The sequence below is a fragment of the Topomyia yanbarensis genome, chromosome 1 (assembly GCF_030247195.1).
Source record: "Topomyia yanbarensis strain Yona2022 chromosome 1, ASM3024719v1, whole genome shotgun sequence".
NCBI classification, from domain to species: domain Eukaryota; kingdom Metazoa; phylum Arthropoda; class Insecta; order Diptera; family Culicidae; genus Topomyia; species Topomyia yanbarensis.
In genome coordinates, this window is record NC_080670.1 from 176,185,271 (window position 1) to 176,205,079 (window position 19,809).

General features: G+C 43.3%; 1 protein-coding gene across 6 annotated transcripts in view; it reads left to right on the forward strand.

Annotated features, from left to right (window-relative positions):
• The window catches only part of LOC131682103 (Ca(2+)/calmodulin-responsive adenylate cyclase), a 162,729-nt gene extending 146,001 nt beyond the window's left edge, over positions 1-16,728 (forward strand). For 5 of the 6 annotated variants that reach the window (XM_058963324.1, XM_058963332.1, XM_058963366.1 and 2 more), the window contains 6 exons: positions 48-245; positions 12,112-12,401; positions 12,456-12,810; positions 12,874-15,176; positions 15,246-15,943; positions 15,999-16,728. In XM_058963324.1, the coding sequence (XP_058819307.1) occupies positions 48-245; positions 12,112-12,401; positions 12,456-12,810; positions 12,874-15,176; positions 15,246-15,943; positions 15,999-16,420 (4,266 nt within the window). In that variant the 3' untranslated portion in view covers positions 16,421-16,728. The remainder of the gene's footprint in view (positions 1-47; positions 246-12,111; positions 12,402-12,455; positions 12,811-12,873; positions 15,177-15,245; positions 15,944-15,998) is intronic. The other variant, XM_058963358.1, reaches the window with a different exon arrangement.
• The last annotated feature ends 3,081 nt before the right edge of the window (positions 16,729-19,809 follow it).

The window sequence follows — 19,809 nt, forward strand, 5'->3', positions numbered from 1 at the left end:
GAATTTTCAAAATGGTATCGACTAATGACTGACTGTTTTTCTCGTAGATTTCCGCTTTACCACGTACCTTAATACTGCTACTGCTGTTTTTAACCGCCTTCGTGTGGATAAGCTCGATTCTGATGCTGTTGCTGGCCGTTCGACTGAAGTGGATATTCTGGGATTTGTCGCAGAGCTTTTCGCTACGATTGGCTATTACCGTGTTCACGATCGTGCTGCTGTACTCAGTCGGGCAAGTCAATGTGGTAAGTGCAAAAAAAATCCTACGGAGATTACAATCTAGTACCATTATCTCATCAACTGTGTTAGTTTCTTTGCGAATAGTAGTAGTCGAACTGCAGTGTACTTCGATACCCCGAGCGCGATCGGGTGTAACACATAACAAGCAGTATGCTCTCTAATTGTCCAAACGCTTTTTTCGTGGGAATAGCGAGTTCAGTCTATACCGCGCTTTTCTGTATCGTTTCTCGTTCGCTCTCGTACGGGATTACGAACATGTGGCGTAAGCCGATGCGTCGACGAAGTTGCGAAGCTCGGTCTTGAAACGAGATGGCAAAGCATAGCAAGTCATCTAAGCAGGGCATATTCCCGGTGATTCGGAAACTTTCTTGTTTCCAGTATTCAAAAGTGGTGACCGTCGAAACGTAAGAAACTGCCGCGGTATAACTAGTTTATCCGAAACTTACTTGCTCGTACAAGAAGTACAAGAACATGGATTTTTACCCGTATGATCTGTAAACACAAATCTGCTCGATTATACGTCAACCATCCACTTGGCGGGTGAAAGAAAAGGTACAAATTAATGCAACGAATATTCTTACGGAAAATGTCACGGCTTGCTGCATCAGTGTGACATGTGACAGAGTCCTACATGTGCAGCTAGGTTCTCACGTTCCCTCTCAGTTTACGAAAAAATCTGGAGTCCCCCAAGGTAGCCCCATGGGACCACTGCTGTTTATGCTGTCTTTCAATGATGTGGTTTTGCTGCTCGGTATTAGCTGCAAACGGGTGTACCCCATTAGGCATAAATACGTTAGGCATACGTACGTTAGGTATAATGGACGTTAGGCATAATGGACGATTGGCATAAAAGGTGATACGTCAGGGACCTTTTCTACGCTTTGTTCCAGGTACGTCCAGTTTAATCGGGTGAGGTGGATCAAGAACTTATCTCATTTCAGATGGCGAATCCAACCCGGTGTAGATATATGCAGACATGGTAAGTTCACAGAACAGAACAGGTGGGCGAAATAAAACAATTTTATTATAAATATATCTAACACAGAGTAGCTTATAAACCAACCGCCTATGGCGGTGGTCGCGATTTGACTTAAACTATAGCTCAATACATCAACATAAAATCTTACATATAAAATATTCCAATACTGATGGCAACCCGGTTGATCACATTTGATTCTCTATCTCACTTTCCTTTATGGTTGCTCACTGCATGTGATAATCGATCGACGCAGAAAATAGAATACAACTAGAGGGAGCATCCAAAAATGTTGCTGTGCCGCAACAAAAGGCGTTGGGCATAAATTATAATATTGAAGTATAATTGTTAAGAAATCACTTTTGGCGTTGACGGTCGTAATAGAACAAATGCTTGAAATTTTTGAAATTGTAGAATTACTCTGGAAGCTGACCAAATTCGATCAACATTTTATTCTATTGTATCTATTTGAAGAAATCTTCACTCATATAAAAGATGCATAACGAATGCTTGGCATGCGGAAACTTAGCTTGCGCTAATGTCTTGGCGAACAACCGATAAATTGTTCATGACTAAAATAAGCTAAACACTCTTAAAATCAGTTTCATTCGTACTAGGGTATAAATTACGCACATTAACCCTTTCATGCCCATGTTGTTTATAAACAACAACGATTTTAAACAGCTGTAACTTTTCATTTAGTCAGAATTTACTCACAAAAACAAGTAAGACTAGTAACTGTGACGATTACTTTTCATTTCAACGCCAAAAGTCCCTAGAACTGAAGTTATTGCTATTAGCCTGATAGAACTTCGCTACAGCAGTGCTACCAGAGATATTTTCAGTTACCGTTGACAAATGGAATTTTGATATATCTTCGTTATTTCTCATTGTTATTGAAAATTGACAAAACGCATCAATTTGGACCGTCTTCGACTATCTTTTTGTAGCATATTTCGTTTCGGTAACTCGTCACAGTAGACAAAAAACTCTCCCTATTGAGAATTTTCTAGGAGAATTGTATTGAGTATCGGAAGGTAAATATTGAGCAGCCTCCAGCACGGGTTTTCGAAGCGGGTTTTTCGTTTTTTGTTAAACCCCTTGAACGCTAGAAACAATTTGGGAATGAAAGGGTTAACTTAGATTAGATCCTACAGACATGTACGGTGTAATTGTCCAAGAAAAAAATATATAACCTTGAAGAACAACTCATGAAAGAAAGAATGATGCATTTTATTACTCATTTAACGAATATACGAATATTGCTGCTTCTATATTTATTATATCTCATATTATTAAGTTCAATGATTATATTCTCGAGGCCATCAAAAATAGAACTACGGAAACTGTCTGCTATGAGGAAGAGTTTTTTCGTGTGACGAATTACCGAAATGAAAAAGGTATCGTCATTTGTCACAAACATAAAATCCGTACCCTAAGGCTGATGCGGTACATAACACTGCAAGTTTCCATTGGTACCAAAACTTAATGTTTGTTCATTGCTTTTTTACAACTGTATTGGTAATACATCTAAGAGGCTTGAAATGTGCTTGTACCAAATCTGTTCACTTAAATGAATGAATACTTTCTTCATTTCGTCCACGGAAAAAATAAAGAAAAACTCTACACTTGCAAGGAATAAATATCTCGCTGGCTATTTTTCAATTTGGAGTCTCTTTTTTCTAACCCGAAAAACAAGCGTAAGGTTGAAATCTCCATAATAGCGAAAGTCTTGCGATTATTTTTTTTACTTTTGTGAATTTTGCCTATCGTCCATTATGCCTAACGTACATTATGTCATTATGCTTAACGTATATTATGCCAATCATACGTTATGCCTAACGTCCATTATGCCTAACTTACTTATGCCTAACGTATTTATGCCAAATGTCGCGCATCCGATGCAAACTGGTTTACGCTGATGATTTAAAGCTGTACCTTGTAGTCCGCGTGTGCCTAAAAGGGCTTTGGATATATTCGTTGGTCGTTGGTGCCGACGAAACTGGTTCATAATCAGCATTTCAATTGTCAATTTATCGCCACATAATTAATCCAATACTGTACTGCCATTTCAATCTTATCAGTCCCATGTTCAAGATCATCCAGTCGAGAAAAATGCGATACAAGTTTAAAACTTATTCTTCTGTTCAAGAAAAAACTATACTACCAGCTGTACGTTTTTCATTTTATTTCAATAAGTATGACTTATTTCTGATGACTCATCATGAGATCCACTTATTTTCATCGTGCAATTCTTTTTTTAACGTTGTTATTCGTTATGGGGACAATTATGCTTTGAAAATTGATCTTAAACTAGCAAATCAAAGCATGCTTGGCCCAGTGCGATGCGCGCATCAGCAAACTTGTCATTGTGTTTTCAAGAAAAGTTTGTCCTCCGTTGTCTTGCGGTATCGGTATAATCTCGAAAAAGAATGCTTTAGAGCTCCTTAAAGCATATGCAAGTGAAAGTGAGGATGAAGTACTCGGATTCGACGTGGACTCCAACTCGGAAAAAGGTATTTGGATACATGCGCGAATCACGAAGAGCTTGTCACAGCGGAAGGATCTGTTGATGGGCTTAATTCTGCGCACGCATCTGATGATTCCAACGGAAGCGTTTTGGGACCGGGCAAACTAACAAGTAAAAAAACTAAAAAGGAAATTAAGAGAGAGGATTCTGCTAAAAAGCGTCGATTGGCTCACGAAGTCATTTTGGAAAAATGCAACTGTCGAAAAGATTGTCCATGTCCATGTCCATCTTGGCCTCCTGGCAAACCGTCGCAAGCGGCGTATCAGCGGTGATATTACGAAAAAACGTCCTACACTTGCAGTCTACCAGCTGCAAGAGGTGACTTAGTTCAAGTGTGTAGGAATTTTTTTCTAAATATTCCGAAGATTGTGGGTAAGCTCAAACAATATTTATTTTACAAGTTATCGTCATTTGTATATTGTGTTGAATAGCAATATGATTTATCGATATGTGAAAGAAGACGAAGACAGACGAGGAAAGTACAGTAGAAAAGCCGATACGCGTGAAGCTATTAAGACTCACATCCTGACGTATCAGCCGCAATCTCTCATTACTGCCGGGAACATGCGCCAAATCGCACCTTCCGATTTAACTCAAAGGGCCTTGTACAGGCATTTTATGGAATTTACTGATCGCCGGAGAGGATTTTTCTATGGAGAAATATCTGCACCGACTAAAACATCCGAAAGGAATCGATGAAGATCGCAAAACTGCATTGCTATCTGTTGTCCTGCCCGTCATTCCGACAGAAAAGAAAGCATTCTATCAGAACTTACCTACGAAGAAACCTGACGTAGCATAAATAAATAATAAATTGATTTTGAAAACATTAGAAATTCATTTGTTAAAAACACAACATCCATTTTATTTAAAACGATTTATTCTTTTTATCCTGTTTATTAAAGTTTGAATAATATTTATTTTTTGATCAAGCTTTAGTTGTTTAATTGTCGGCCTCGATTGGCAATAGACTGAAGCGCCCCTGGTGCTAGAAAGTAGTGGTTAAATATTTGGGCTGGGGCTTGGAAGGGTTATTATGACGTTTCTGCATTACAATTCAAAACCAAAATCCAAGTTCTGCAATGGAATGCAGTACCATGGTTCTGCTTCGCTTTTAATCTATATTTGTAGAAAGAATAATAAATATACATTCATCTTATATATGTTTCGTAGATTATATTTCACTGGGACAGATATGCGTGGAACTTTCACGATGGGACAAACTGACCTGATATTTTTTTTAAATTTTCAGAACAAACCCTACAATTTGAAATATTCACATGAAAATATAATTGATTTTATAACGTTTGGTGATGAAAAGTCCAAATTGATAAAAAGTGACATGGGACAGATATGCTTGGAACGGCAGTGTATGACTACAAAATCGATGAGATGAGCAAATGATCAGTAGAGTTAATCGCGTTAGCGACCACGGCACCTTGTTAGATGCTAAGTTAACGTTCAATCAATTGTCCCAGCAAATGCCAAGGGGTTTCATGGTTTCATCTAGCCATTTCATTTAACCACAAAAGATAACTGGGGCTATTGAAAAGATCAAGCTTTTCAATAGCCCCAGAAATGATATTATCACCCCCATTGAAGTCATAAACATTGAACTAGCAAGCGACTGGAAGATATGAAGTATTTTTAATATCACTTAAGGAGTTGAAGGAAGAAAGTTTTGAAAAGCGATTATGGTCATGTGAGCAAGCTTACAGTTTTCGACGATTTAATCATTTGTCTTCTACCGCGCAGGAATCAGGATGTTTTGGTATTTTTTATCAAATGCGAATCATCTGAGACTGTGGCATCCCCGAAAAACGTAAAGCGACCCAGCACCTGATACTACCGGTTCTCCCATTTTGAATAGTGTACGATATATCATCCATCTTCGGGAAACGGTCGACTGGTAATAGTATTCGCAAAACTTTTCCGCAACTGATAATGCGGCCTTAGTGGATTCTCTAGAACATTTCCATGCTTGCTTCAAAAGAGTTGAAACAGACACTGTTTTGCAGCTAACGGAGTGTGTGGATGACATTATGAGATCAGTTTCACCAATCCAATCCAAGCGAACAAGCTATGGGAGACAGAAAGGGTAAATACTCAAAGAAATGTTGGTATGCTACGATCATGTCTATCTCAATTAATTGAAACTACGATTGACTAGGAAAAAGTCTTCCGGAAGGTTCCAGTGGTCTACTGGAATAAAGGTTAAGTCGATAATTTTCGCGATATTTCAAACTTTTTAATCAAATTCTGGCTAGTTTCTTTTTAGAGTGTATTGTTTACATCGGCTCAGTCAGTTGTGCAATTGTCAGCGTGATTCCGGCCGGGATGGAAGAAAATTAGTAAACCGTTCGCGAAAACATTTTGATCACCCACATACAAAATACTGGGGTATCGCATCACGCCTTGATAAAACTAATGACAACGAAATACCGTGCTGTGTGATTGACATATATCAAGGCGGATTTTAAGCAGCAACTGCCTGGGCCTGTTGCATAATCAAAATTTCACTAATAATATTAGTATTGTAGCTTGTAACTTGTATATTTCTGTTGCATAATGATTCTACAAGTACAAGTATACAAGCCTAATAATATTAGTCATATTTACAAGTACTCGTTGCATAAAAAATACAAGAACAAACTATTAGCTTTGAAGTGTACTTTTACTTACAAGTCCGAATCCTTCCGTAAATATATTTACAAGCTTCAATTTTTTCGTGGGACCTAACTTACTGTGTATCGTTCTCAAAGTTCTCTGCAAAGTGATCCTGAACCGGATACAGGAGAAGATTGACGCAACTCTCCGACGGCAGCAGGCAGGATTCCGTGCCGGACGATCCTGTGCGGACCATATTGTCACACTCCTTATCATCCTGGAGCAAGTCAATGAATTCCAAGAGTCTCTCTACTTAGTGTTCATCGACTACGAAAAAGCTTTCGACCGTCTCAAGCACGAAAATATGTGGAGAGCCCTGAGACGCAAGGGAGGCATTTTCGTGCAGAATATTGCACGATGGTGTCTTGTCTGACCCCATCCGGGTCGTGGCTGGAGTTAGGCAAGAATATTTTCTATCACCGCTACTGTTCCTCATCGTAATCGACGAGATCCTGGTAGGAGCGATTGACCGTGAACCAATCGTGGGTTGCTGTGGCAACCTATTACTATGGAGCATCTGAATGACTTCGAATTGGCTGATGACGTTGCTCTCCTAGCACAACGGCGCTCTGACATGCAGAGTAAGCTTGATGATCTTGCCGATCGCTCCTCAGCGGCTGGTCTCAAAATCAACGTCAACAAGACCAAATCGTTGGATATAAACACGGTCAACCCTTCCAGCTTTATGGTAGCTGGGCAGTGGAGAATGTCGAAAGCTTCCAATATCCAAGATCGACATAGGAGCACGGATCAAGAAGGCGAGGGCTGCTTTTGCGAGTTTAAGAAATATCTGGAAAAAACAATCAGATTATTCGACGCACCAAAACCCGAATATTCAACTCGAACGTGAAATCTTTACTACTGTATGCCTTTGAAACCTGCTGCGTATCAGTGGAGAACACGCAACGGCTGCAGGTTTTCATCAATAGATGCCTGCGGTACATAATTCGTGCATGGTGGCCTCACAACTGGATCTCTAATGCTGAGCTCCATCGTCGATGTCACCAGAAGCCCATAGCGACAGAAATTCAGGAACGAAAGTGGAGGTGGGTCAGCCATACTCTGCGCAGGGGCGGAAACGAAATCTGCAAGCAAGCGTTAGACTGGAGCCCAGCAGGCCATCGCAGCAGAGGCAGACCTAGAGGCTCATGGCGGCGCAGCCTCAACAAGGAAATAAAAGAAGTCGACGAAAGTTTGACCTGGCAGCAGGGCAAGGGGATAGCGGGCAATCGCCCAGTATGGCGATCTTTCACAACGGCCCTTTGCACCACTAGGGGTGCGCAGGAATAAAAGTAAGTAACTTAGGTGCAGAAAGCGACTCAGACGATGAAGAAAGTTTAGCGTCTCATGTACAAAGAATTCGGAGAGCGAAGTATTACGCACCACGAATAAATTTCTCCTTTCAATATGAAGCTGATTTTGTTCAAGCTTTTCGGATGACTCCACGGAAAGCAGAGGAAATACTTCGAACGATTGGTCCAGATATCGAGTTGTCCAATCGTGGAGGAGCACTGAAACCGTACCAACAGTCGTGCACCACATTGTATTGGCTTGGACAAGGAAACCAATACCACGGTACAGGGCTTTGTAACGAAATCCACAAATCAACTGTAGGAAAGACAATTCATCGCGTTGTTGCCGCAATTAATAGAAGAGTCTTTCAGCACAAAGTCTGTTGGCCGTTTAACATCTCGAGTGTAATAGAAGAATTCTACAAAATGGCAAAATTCCCTTGCGTGATAGGAATAATAGACGGATCCTTGATCCCAATTGATGCCCCTTCAGAAAATGAAGAAGTCTTTATTGATAGGAAAGGTTTCCATTCAATTAACTGCATGGTTGTTTGTTGTTACCCTTCTCTCCAGAGTGTGAAAATGTTGGAAAATAACAGAAATTTCGGTCCTAGATACGCCACAACGCGACCGAAGATGCCTTCGCTTAGCGTGTAGCATGTCGCTGTTGAGATGTGTCGAGACGAGGGCACGTGCAGTGGGGTTAGCAGAGCAGTCACACGAACACTGTAATAGCAACACCGGCTAACAAAAAATATGGACGAGTCGATGAAGAAATCCAGCGAGGGTGTGACGAACGAGCAATACAAAGTCGAATTAAAACGGGAAATTGATATCTGAAGAAAATCCAACAGCGCGGATCACTCCGTTATAGTAGGGTAGCTTCGCCGCCGGGTAGGCCGCGACATAGTTTGCAGTAAAATATCTACTGACAGCGGGCCTAGGTATCGGGAGATATGTCACCGTATGGTGAATTCGTTGCCGGGGACCATCATAGAAGACCACATTAAAACATGTGGGCTAAATGTGGCGTACGCAGAGGAGGTTAAACGCTCATGCTAGGACAGCAGGGAATAAAGTTCATCGGATTGCTTAGAAGAGGAAGGTGAAATCTTCTATCGGGCTTTATCGATAGTGGCCTACGTAAGGCGAGTGTAGTGGTTACGGTGGAATCCTAATGCAGTTTGAGATTCGTTGATTCCCGCAATGCAGCGAGCTATTTTTAGAATTTCTTCGGTATTTCCGAGTTTACAGGATGTTGAAAAAAGCCAAAAAAATCTCAAATCTACCATATCTTAGAGATATAAATTTAATAGTTCGGTAAACATGCTGTATTTTAATACTTCTAAAACAAGAAAGGCTACTTTGAATTTCTTCTAATTGAAGTTTGTTCCGTTGTAGATAGTGAAGCTATTGGTTTCACCTTGAAATCGAAGACGATATCCGTCGATGAGCCCAATTGACTGAATAATCTCCGAACCTTGCTACCACGAGCTGCCGTAGAATCTGCTTCCTTGTTCCCGTTGATCGCACAATGGTCGGGCACCCAGAAGGACGTGGTCAACGGGTTACAAGTGTCATCCAGTAGCCAGTAGCCTGAATATAAGAGTGGCGTGACGTTACCGTTTCCAGGGCGGATATGACATACTGGGAGGCAGACAGAATGCTGGTTGGAATGCCCTCTGGTAATGGCAAGACTGGTGACCGTAGTTTTTGCTGAGAAATGGATCATTTTGAGGGAAAGTTGAATGGTCAGGCCATCCTCTATTCCGCAGACCTCCTCTTCCGACTCGCCGTGCCGATGAGTGTAGATTCGGGCGTAGCTCGGGAATCGTCGGTTGATCAGCTTTTGGAATTTTGACTGACTAACTACGAGAGGATGGCCTACTCGTAGCGACCTGGACAGGTTGGTGTTAGTTCTAGGACTTAATGTATCAGGAACGGTCGCGGGTTTTGTAGAGACGAGCCAGTTGCAAAAGATCTGCGCCGGTGTATTCTGGAGTTATATTTTAAGAAGATTTTAGAACGGCAGAACTATTGTCGTAGGTCTCTTATTGAGGAATCCCAAAGCGTGCCTGAGTATGATGTCGGCGGATAGTCTACCGGAAGGGGAGAACGCCGGCTTTGGTACAGGCTGGACGCGTGAGGGTGTTCGGCAGTACATTAGAAGCTAGTCGCATCGTTCCGTTGTACAGAAGTACAAAAAATACTCACAAATCCGTCCAAGTTGTGGCTGGTTATTTCGATTCCATAAAATATTTGATAGTTGATGACCGCAGCACCGAGGAACCACCTTAAATGTTGGTGGTGGAGCTTTGCTGAGGTAGCCCTTCGTGTAGTACTCTAAATTGCTAGTGGATCCTCAGATAGGCAGTAGACCGTGCGGTGGGTCTTCGTGATGTCCAGTGTCACTATGGTCAAGATTTTTCTTCGATGGGAGTGATAAGCCGTTTGTGAACCAACAATATCTCGCCGAACAGAGATTTTCGCCTCTTTTTGCTCTATAGATATTACAAAGGGCTCTTTTCAAACATGGGTTGGTCATTACAGATACGATTCAAACAGTCCAAGAGTATTCTGTTCGTCTACGGCGTTATAGCATAGGGTAGGCGTCGTTAGTATTTCACCGGAAAATACTCTATTGAACTCCTATCCGAAGTCTGTTGGGAAGGATACCTGCGTTCCTCCGAGTCTTCCACGGCGTGTTCAGATAGTTGGTGATAGCGCAGGATCGGAGGATCGAGTTTGCCACTTATGCTGTGCTCAACGGCCTGGACGAGTTTTATTATTAGTTGGGGTTTAGTGGTTTAGTGTGCTCAAGGTTTGGTTGTGAGAGAGACTATCTAGTAATCTAGTTGTGAGTCATGGTTGGTGGCATGCGGAGGTGCAATATCGGAATGAGAAAGTCGTTATTTCCGGGGTTTGAGATCTACCACAGGCCTCAGCGAAGCTCTTGGGGTAGACAATTAGGTTTACGAACGAAAAGTATTGGCCTCGAACATAGGTGGAGCTTCCGTTGTTAAGTACGATAGCAGAAATTTGGTTGTCCTGTTGAACTCTTCTGCGGGATCTGCAGCGAGTGAGAGGCGTTCAAATCCTCCATCACCAAAAAGGTAGTCTCCAGTTACTCCAACATGTTCTTCAGTTTCGTACCGCCGTTGCGTATTTCGGCGGGGATGTAGACTGAGATCACCGTACATCTGACCGGACAGGATATGGTTCGAGCTCCGTATCAAGTTGCACTGGTGTACTGAGGTGATAAGATATCAGTCTTAATTCCGAGGCCCATAGTCTGATAGTTAGTCCCATTCCGAATGTGGATTTCTTGAGGGTAATGTTGAACTTGGAGGATCAACAGCTAGTAGATCCCCAAATAGCCCCGGAGGTCATCCCCATTTCACTGTAAAACGAGCGTGAGGTAGTGTAATTGTAATTGGTTGATTCGTTGCAACTGGTACGAGTAGGGTATTTTGAACCGGAGTCGAGACTTGTGCCCCCTCCAGTTCGATTCCGATCAAGCTTAATAGTGGTGAGGGAGTAAATTCTCATGAGTTCAAGCATCGTACAACCCCTTAAAAAGTTCATAAAAATTGGTCGTGTCAAATTTCATAACCATCAAAACACCATAAAATGGTCTCAATAACCCATAAATACATCAAAACATGGTTTTTATTTAAGATATACCGGGCCATGGTGAATTGGTACTAGGATCATGGGGGTTCTAAAGGTTTTTCGTTTGCTCGAGATAACGATCTTACTCGATTTGCTGTTGATTCCTGGAAGGGGGTCATGAGCATCCGGCAGCGGAACTAGGTCCTCTACTAGGAAAGTACCAGAAGGCCGGCTCTCTTATGATGTCAATAGGTGATGATATGGAACTCCCTTGTGTGAGGTTGAGTCTAGGAAGTCTGGCAGAATTCTCGCGGTACCCCATTATCATATGGGACAGCGAAGGAGGGAAGGTATTCCATCGGTAGTCAAAGAGCGTACGTCGTCCGCGGGGGTTGAAATGGGGTAACCTAAAGCGTTCCCGGACAGATTCGACACGATCGATTCTTCGCTGTCTAGCGATAATAGGTTGATTTGGTGTTATAAGACCCTGTATGAAGTTAGATTGACAGATGGGTCTGATCGGACTGTTAATCGCCGGCAACCATCAGGACTCGTCGAATATTTCCGGCTCTTCTCAAGTCGGAGCCTAGGCGAGAAAGGTGGCATTGTTGATACATGATGCGCAGGTTTTCTTTGTTAGTAGTGTTTTGGTGTAATTCCGGGCGGACGGTTGCTACTGTTATGCTTGTGTAACGAGTGTAGCTATTAGATTCGTGGCAGACCCAGATCATCTTTTATCAACTCAAGACATTGACAAACTACATCTGTCTCACTCTTAACTCTTATCTTTACAGTTCACCTGTCTCTCGGACCACCCGTGCACGACCAATTTCACCACTAAAGCCGTAGCCGATCTACCCCTGATGGCAGGCAGTAGCAACCTTCACCATCACGATCCTTCGCAGACATCTTCTGCCGTGTTGGCCTCGCACGAAACAAACCTACCATTTTCGGCGGGAGGTGTGCACGGTGCGGCACCGGAATCAGCTATGCTAAATAACTACGCCCACCGGAAGTGCGCTCTGCCACAGTACATCGCCCTGTCGGCTGCCTTCTCCTTCCTTACCGTGTCCATTTTTCTTAGGTAATTAATTGCCTCATATACAATTCCGTATCTAATTAATCTCGATCATTCCAGGTTACCGATCATGGTCAAAACCTTCCTGATCACGCTGATGGGCGTCATGTACTGTCTGTTCATCGAACTGTCGCACACCAACATCTTCGACTGTTACGATCAACGGGTCGAATCGGCGATCCCACTGCACACGATTTCACTGGCGAGGATCGTCATTTTCATGATCGCGATATTGGCCCACGGACGGCAGGTCGAGTGGACAGCTCGGTTGGATTTTCTCTGGCAACTGCAAGCTTCACAGGAGAAGAAAGAAATGTCCGTACTGCAGCAGTCGAACCGGCGCATACTGTACAATCTACTACCGTCCCATGTGGCGGCACACTTCCTGGATAATCAGTTTAGTCGGAATAATATGGTAAGTTTAGTGGTGGTGTACCGTGATCAAGATGGGTAAGAATAGATTTGATTTTATTCTCAGGGTACGCTCGGCACCAATCAGGACCTGTATCATCAGAGCTACTGTAAGGTTGGTGTGATCTTTGCTAGTGTGCCGAACTTTCACGAGTTCTACACGGAATTGGACGGGTCGAATCAGGGTGTTGAGTGTTTACGTTTGCTAAACGAGATCATCGCGGATTTCGACGAGTTGTTGTGCGAGGAACGGTTTCAGGCGATCGATAAGATTAAAACGGTTGGCAGTACCTACATGGCGGCTGTTGGATTGATTCCGGAGTTTAAGATGTTACCGAGTGATCAGGGATCCACGCGGAAGCTGATGACGGCGTTGATTGACTTTGTGAAGGCTATGCGGGTGACGCTGAAGAATATTAATGAAAATTCGTATAACAATTTTATGCTGCGGGTTGGAGTTAATGTGGGACCGGTGGTGGCCGGAGTGATTGGAGCTCGGAAGCCACAGTATGATATTTGGGGGAACACAGTGAATGTGGCAAGTAGAATGGATTCGACGGGTATTCCGGGGTACACGCAGGTGACTCAGGAAGTGATCGATAGTTTGCAGGGCAGTCATTTCGAGTTTCGATGCCGGGGGCAAATTAAAGTGAAGGGTAAGGGAGATATGGTGACGTACTTTTTGTGTGAGCAGAGTGACAACATATTGAACGGAGGTGGGGGAGCTGGTGGTGGCAACGGGACGACAAACCGGGAACGACAGACACCGGTTCCGAATATAATTTCCAATTATCAAACCGACAACTTTCACCATCTGAATATTAATCATGCGAGCGCCAGTCAGCAGGGGTGTTTTCAGACGCAGGCTCCCGTTCTTCAGCCGCAGAGTTACTACATGAAGCGGTCCGATATGGACAGTGGAAGTGTGAAGAACACAAAATGGCAGAGTGGGAACGATAGTAGTTACTCGAACAAAGAGAGTTACAACTTTCTGGAAAGTCCCAATTTGCTGCATCAGCAGTCATCGGTAGGGCAGCACCATTATCAGCAGCAGCAACAACAGCAGTCCCATATGAAGGCTGCCTACAAGCATAACAATATGAACAATAACAACTTTGTAAGTGCTGGTTACCATGGGAATCACAACAATCAGTCGAATAACAACAACAATTATAACAAACGAAACGAGTATTTCCATGGGAACAACCAAGCCGGTCAGCACCAGCCAAACTATAACATACGCGAAAATTTCAACATAATCGAAAATCCCAACGTGAAAGAGGCGGATGAAAACAATTTGAACAAAATGAACCATCACAACGGGCACAAGGTACGAAACAACAAAAATCACCACCACCATCATCATCACCATCGACACGAGGCTCCGCCTGCCGGTAGCACTAACCACATATCCGGCAATCGAAGCGGCGTGTATGTGACGGCATCGGAGAACGAACCGCTTCTCGGATCCGGAATGGTTGGAAATGCTATAATAAAACCAATCCAGCAGATCCAACAAATTCCCAAATATGAACCACCACGTTACGCAACCGGTAACGCTGCCTTTCCGCATCATCAGCTCAGTAACAATACCAACTACAACTTCCCGGTGGCACCAAGCTATCAGCAATCTCAGCAACCTGCACATTTGCAAATAACCGCCCGCCAGCACCAGCTATATCAACAGCAGCAGCAGCAATTGCTGAAACAGTACCTTAAACCCCTGCCGAAGCTACCCCACGAATTCGACGAATCTCGCGAAATGTCCTCCACGGATGACCTCAGCTCCCGGCCTCGCTCTCCCTCGGTAAGTTCCTCCGACGAAAGCTACTCGAAAACCACCGAAGGCGAAGACCTCGATGGCCATTCACCGCTTCCGCCGCATCATCCCACCTACATGAATAACTTCAACAATCCCCTCCAGTATCTGTACCCCGGAGACATCCAGGTGGACCCTAGCTCCCCACCCAAAATGAGCCCAATCGATCTCGCCAACATGAAGGACTTCGAAGTAACTACGACAGCGGAGACCAAGTCTTCCGTGCCGAACAAGGGCGAATCGTGCAACAGTTTCGAGTACCATGACAAAGTCGGTGGTCCTCCGCCACCGCTCTATCCAAAATCACCCTTCGAACGGGAGCTGCAGCGACGGCTAGCGGAGTCCCAATCGAGACCGATGCTAGCCGGCAATAATAATTTAGACCATCAGCAGCAACAGCAACAGGACATGCAGCACCATCCTCCCGTGCGGAGAGAATCGTCTGAGAAAGTAAAAAATGCCAACAATTTAATGCTAGCCAAACATCCCGGTACGCTGGAGGCCATCAAGGAAGCGACCAGGAATAAGAATCCGAGCGAGTCGAGTCATATGTAAGTTGGAGAATAATTTTAACAAACTAATATCTTACAAACATTTTCAATCTACTTTCAAACCCGCAGGCAAACCTCCGACACCGAATCCTGCGAAATCATCCATGACTACCGGCAACCGGCGACGGGAGGATCGATGGACAGCAACAGTCGGCACCATCCGCACAGTCATCACAATCACCACAATCATCACGGCGGCGGTGGCGGTCATCATCAGCACCAGCAATTGACACAGTCACCTCGGCTGCACAAGCGCCATAATCATCACCATCACCAGCAGCAGCAGCAACCAAAGTACAACGCGACGAAAAAATCCTCCAACGAGACATCGTCCAACATCGAAGCGGATGAAGATCTACGCATGTCGAATGAGGCAGTTTACCGTGGTCGGGGACGAGATTCGGACGATCTGGTGGATGACGATGAACCCGATGAGGAAGTAGAGGAAGAGTCTGAGGATGATGACGATGACGACGACGACGAGGAAGAGGAGGATGAAGATAACGGTCGACAGAGAAGGCTTGGCGCTGGTCTCGCTGCCGAACGAAGAAGAAGCAACTCGGACGCTACACGAAACTACATTTCGGATGAGTTGAAGTATGGTGCCGGGCATAACCGGGGAGAACGAGATCGGGATCTCAGTCATCACAGTCACAGTCATCACAACAATAGCCACAGTTCGCATCACAATCACCAGTCCTTGGACTCGAACCAGGTCGAAAGTCAGTCGGAATGGAGTGATGACGAGTGCCGGGAGGAAGCGACCGGTAAGTATTTTTCAACTTCATCACTTATTTAGTGCCATAAATCAACCCGTTTCAGGTGGTGCCGAGAGCACCGGTTACATCACCGACGAACCCGGCCTGGAGAATATATCCCTGCTGAATGAAGCCGGTCTGACCGATGCGGAAGGAGCCCTGTCGGATGTGAACTCTCTGTACAACGCACCGGACGTTGACGACACTTCGGTTTCGTCCCGTGCCAGCAGCCGGCTGTTGAGTCTGGACTCGCTGAGTGGTCTGTACGACTGTGATTTAGACTCGAAGCACGAGTTGGCCATCGTGAACGTGTCGCACAAGATTAGCAGTAAGTTTGGGCCTGCATCGGGCTGTAGTAGTACGACGCCCCCGATGACGGCAACCGTGGTAACACCGGTTACACCGTCGTCATCATCGGTAGCAACGGCAGCGACAGTAGTAGCTGGTGGTGTAATGCCGGTTGCCAACGCTTCTTCCACGGGATGATGGGATTTCGACGGATGTCAGTAGAGCCTTCAGGTGGGTGGGGAAGGCTGTAAATAGATAGGAGGGAAAAAGGGCACTTTCACAGGAAGTCGAGGTAACGAACTCACGCAACCTTAAGGGGTAGATAGTATTGCAGATTATTGCTGCGAAGAAGACGGTAATTATGTAAAATAGTAACTTATTATTATTATTGGGAAGCAAAGTGAACAGGCTATTACAAAGCAGTGGCATTTCTTTTCTCGCTTGTGCTATAATATAGAACATGCATTTGTATGGTTATTTTATGGTTAAAATCAGGAAACTAAAAACTATTGACTAATTTGTTGGTTATTTATACTAGCGAGCTGTTGTGATAGGTCAGAAATAGTTTGTGCATATTTTGTAATGTAAGCGTTTGTTTCTTCGTGCGATAATCAAAACGTGTTTAAAATGGTTCTACAGGTACAGGTATCGAGTTGTCAACACGTATTCTATAGGTGCTGAATTCGTTATGCCGTGCTAGCATAAGGTGTCGAATTGTATACTCTAGGAAATTCAATTCGACGATATTTTAAAAACTTTTGGCCGAGTTACGCCAAATCATCTTCCTCATGATCATTACTCAAAATGTTGTCAAATTATTTTGGGGGCTTGTGCTCCTTTCAAGCCAATTTTGCCTTTACTGGCTTCGTCGAATTGTTGAGGAATATTGAAGTGTTTCACACATAGCTTCAAACCCCATAGCTGGACGCGCGTCTCTGCGAATTTCTCAATGAAATCTCAAGCGGAAACAAAGCTGCGATTAAAGAAGAAAGCAGGCAATTAGTAAACCAATTTCATTAAAGGGTACATGTCCCCAACAGAAATTTGGATCGCATTAGAACGACTGATCGAGAAGAAAGGACTTGCTGGTATCTTCTACTTGCTTGACATGTTCGAAAAAAACAACGTTCGAGATCTGGAATCTACTCAAGCAAAATTGAACGTTTAGAACTTATTACAATGGATAACTAAACTGTACAAACAGTCGATTGTGGTGCTGGAGACTTCCAGTGGAGTACCGTTCATTGGAACTCTGCGCGAATATGTGAAGTGACAACCGGGTCAAGACTGTGAATGTAGTACGACTTTGGTCGGTAGAAGCGGGAAATACCCGGTTAAACCGTTTTATTTCGAAGTTTGTCTTCCGACGTTCTCACTGTTTATAAAATTCCAAGAAGAGAAGGATTGTCTACGTGGTCTTCTGCTTAGATGATACAATTCTAGCTTCAAACTCGTTGAAGTCCCTGGAAGACTGGATCAACACGATTATCTGCCAAATTCGAGATAACGAATTGCACCACTTTCTGGGATTGACAAAGCAAGGTACGTTTATTACAAATCAGACTAAACATGTTTTTGACCTCTTAGAACGAAATTAGCTATGGAATTTGCGTTTCGACTTCATCTTATCAGAATCCGACACTAACTTAAACTGTTTCTCATGAGAGGGTTAAAAATTCAATGCGAGCAAAAACGGTATACGTTTTAGTGAGTACAAAACCGTTTTATGTACCAGTCAGAGCAGAAATGAGATTAAAAACAAACGTAGAAATGGGTTAAAAAGGTATACTTTTGCCCTGAGAGGATTCCATTCTTTATCCTATGAATTATTTATCACAAATCAGTGAAAACTGTCATCAATATGGTTGTAATTTGCAAGGGGTGGCAGTAGACATCGTAAATTATTAATTAACGCCATTTTGAAATGTAAGATTGCGACTTCCGATTACCAGAAAAGAGAGAGAACCATCATCAATATGGGTGTCATTTGAACGGGGGTGGTTAGTAGACATCGGTAAATGATGATTAACGCCATTGCGTTAATCATCAATTTCTGGTGGCTACTGACCAACCTCTTTCAAATGACATCCATGATGGTTCTCTCCATTCTCTGGTATCCGGAAGTCACCATGACGTTAATCATCGATTTATGATGTCTATTAACCACCCCTTTCAAATGACACCCGTGTTGATTATGGTTTTGTGGTTGTGTGGTAACCGGAAGTCGCCATACATTTCACTGCGGTACCAATAAATCCAATACCTCTTAATTTTTAGAGTGCTTAAAATTTTTCTGAAATTTCATCACCCACAGGTTCGAATAAAATATATTCCTACCGCTTGTGATGAACATATGAATCATTGTCTTAGCGCAAAAATGGTTTAATATTCTATACCTTTCTTGTCCTGAAACTTTTGCCTGAGGTTAAGATAAATATATCATTTCTGATTTAACATAATATTTTAACCCACTTTTACTCTCAGCCTCTTAAATATAACTAGGTGCATATTGCATTGGTTTGCTAAACGGAATCAAGTTTTGATTTCACTAGTTATCAAGAGCTCAATCAAAACTCCTTTTCTTGCGGGACGTCGCGCTAGACTCAGCAACAAAAATTAGGAGGTTTAGGAGCTTACATTAATCCGACACTACCTCAGTCCCGGCTCAAAGTTAGTGTCGGATTCTGATGCGACAAAGTCAACACGAAAATTCCATAGCTAATTTAATGGTTATAATCAATTTTCTCCTTCATTTTCACTCAAAATGTCAGGAAAAAGTATATCATAGTGCTCCTGAAACGCTTTGAGACGGACGAATGCATGCCAGTGTCGATTACTCTAGACCCAAGCATGGAGCTTGGGAAGCTTAGAGGCTTGACACCAGTCCTGCATCCGTACCGTGAACTAACACGTTACATGGCTATTAACATCCTGGGTCACTTCGAAAACTGTCCATCAGAAGAGCACTGGAGATGTCTGAAGATGGAGATGTCTGGAGGAACCATGAACTATTCTCTCGCGTACAAGATTAGTGCGTTAAAAGATTTTGCCGATGTTGATTGGGCTAGTCAATTGGATATCAGCTTCATATGTTTACATGTATGCAAGAAAATCCACTAACGAGAGATTGCAAAACAGGGAAGAAATCAACAGATGGATGGGTGTGTAGTAGACTGCCCAGAAAAATAATGAATTTTTGAAAACTCAATCGGCCCACCCCTGAGTCGATTCCTAGTCCCACCAGGAGTGCTTGCTCTAAATTTGAAGCAAATCGGACAAGTCTAGCTACCGGACCAACGTGCTTGAAGTTTGTATGGGATTTTTCGACAATTTACATGGAGAAAACCCTCTTGCACACATTTTCGCCGCTAGGTGGCACTGTATACATCAGATTATCACCAAAAGTGAAACTTAAGAAGATAATTTTATTATCTACAACTTTGTTGAAGACTGCAAAGAGATCCGACTCCAATAGGAAAAGTTAATAAACTTTTAACGAAGTGATGTCTGAGTCAGTTTTGCATGGGGCCTAGCAGTGCATGATAGTGTATTAGTACTAGGTTCTAACAAACAAAACATTTTTATGG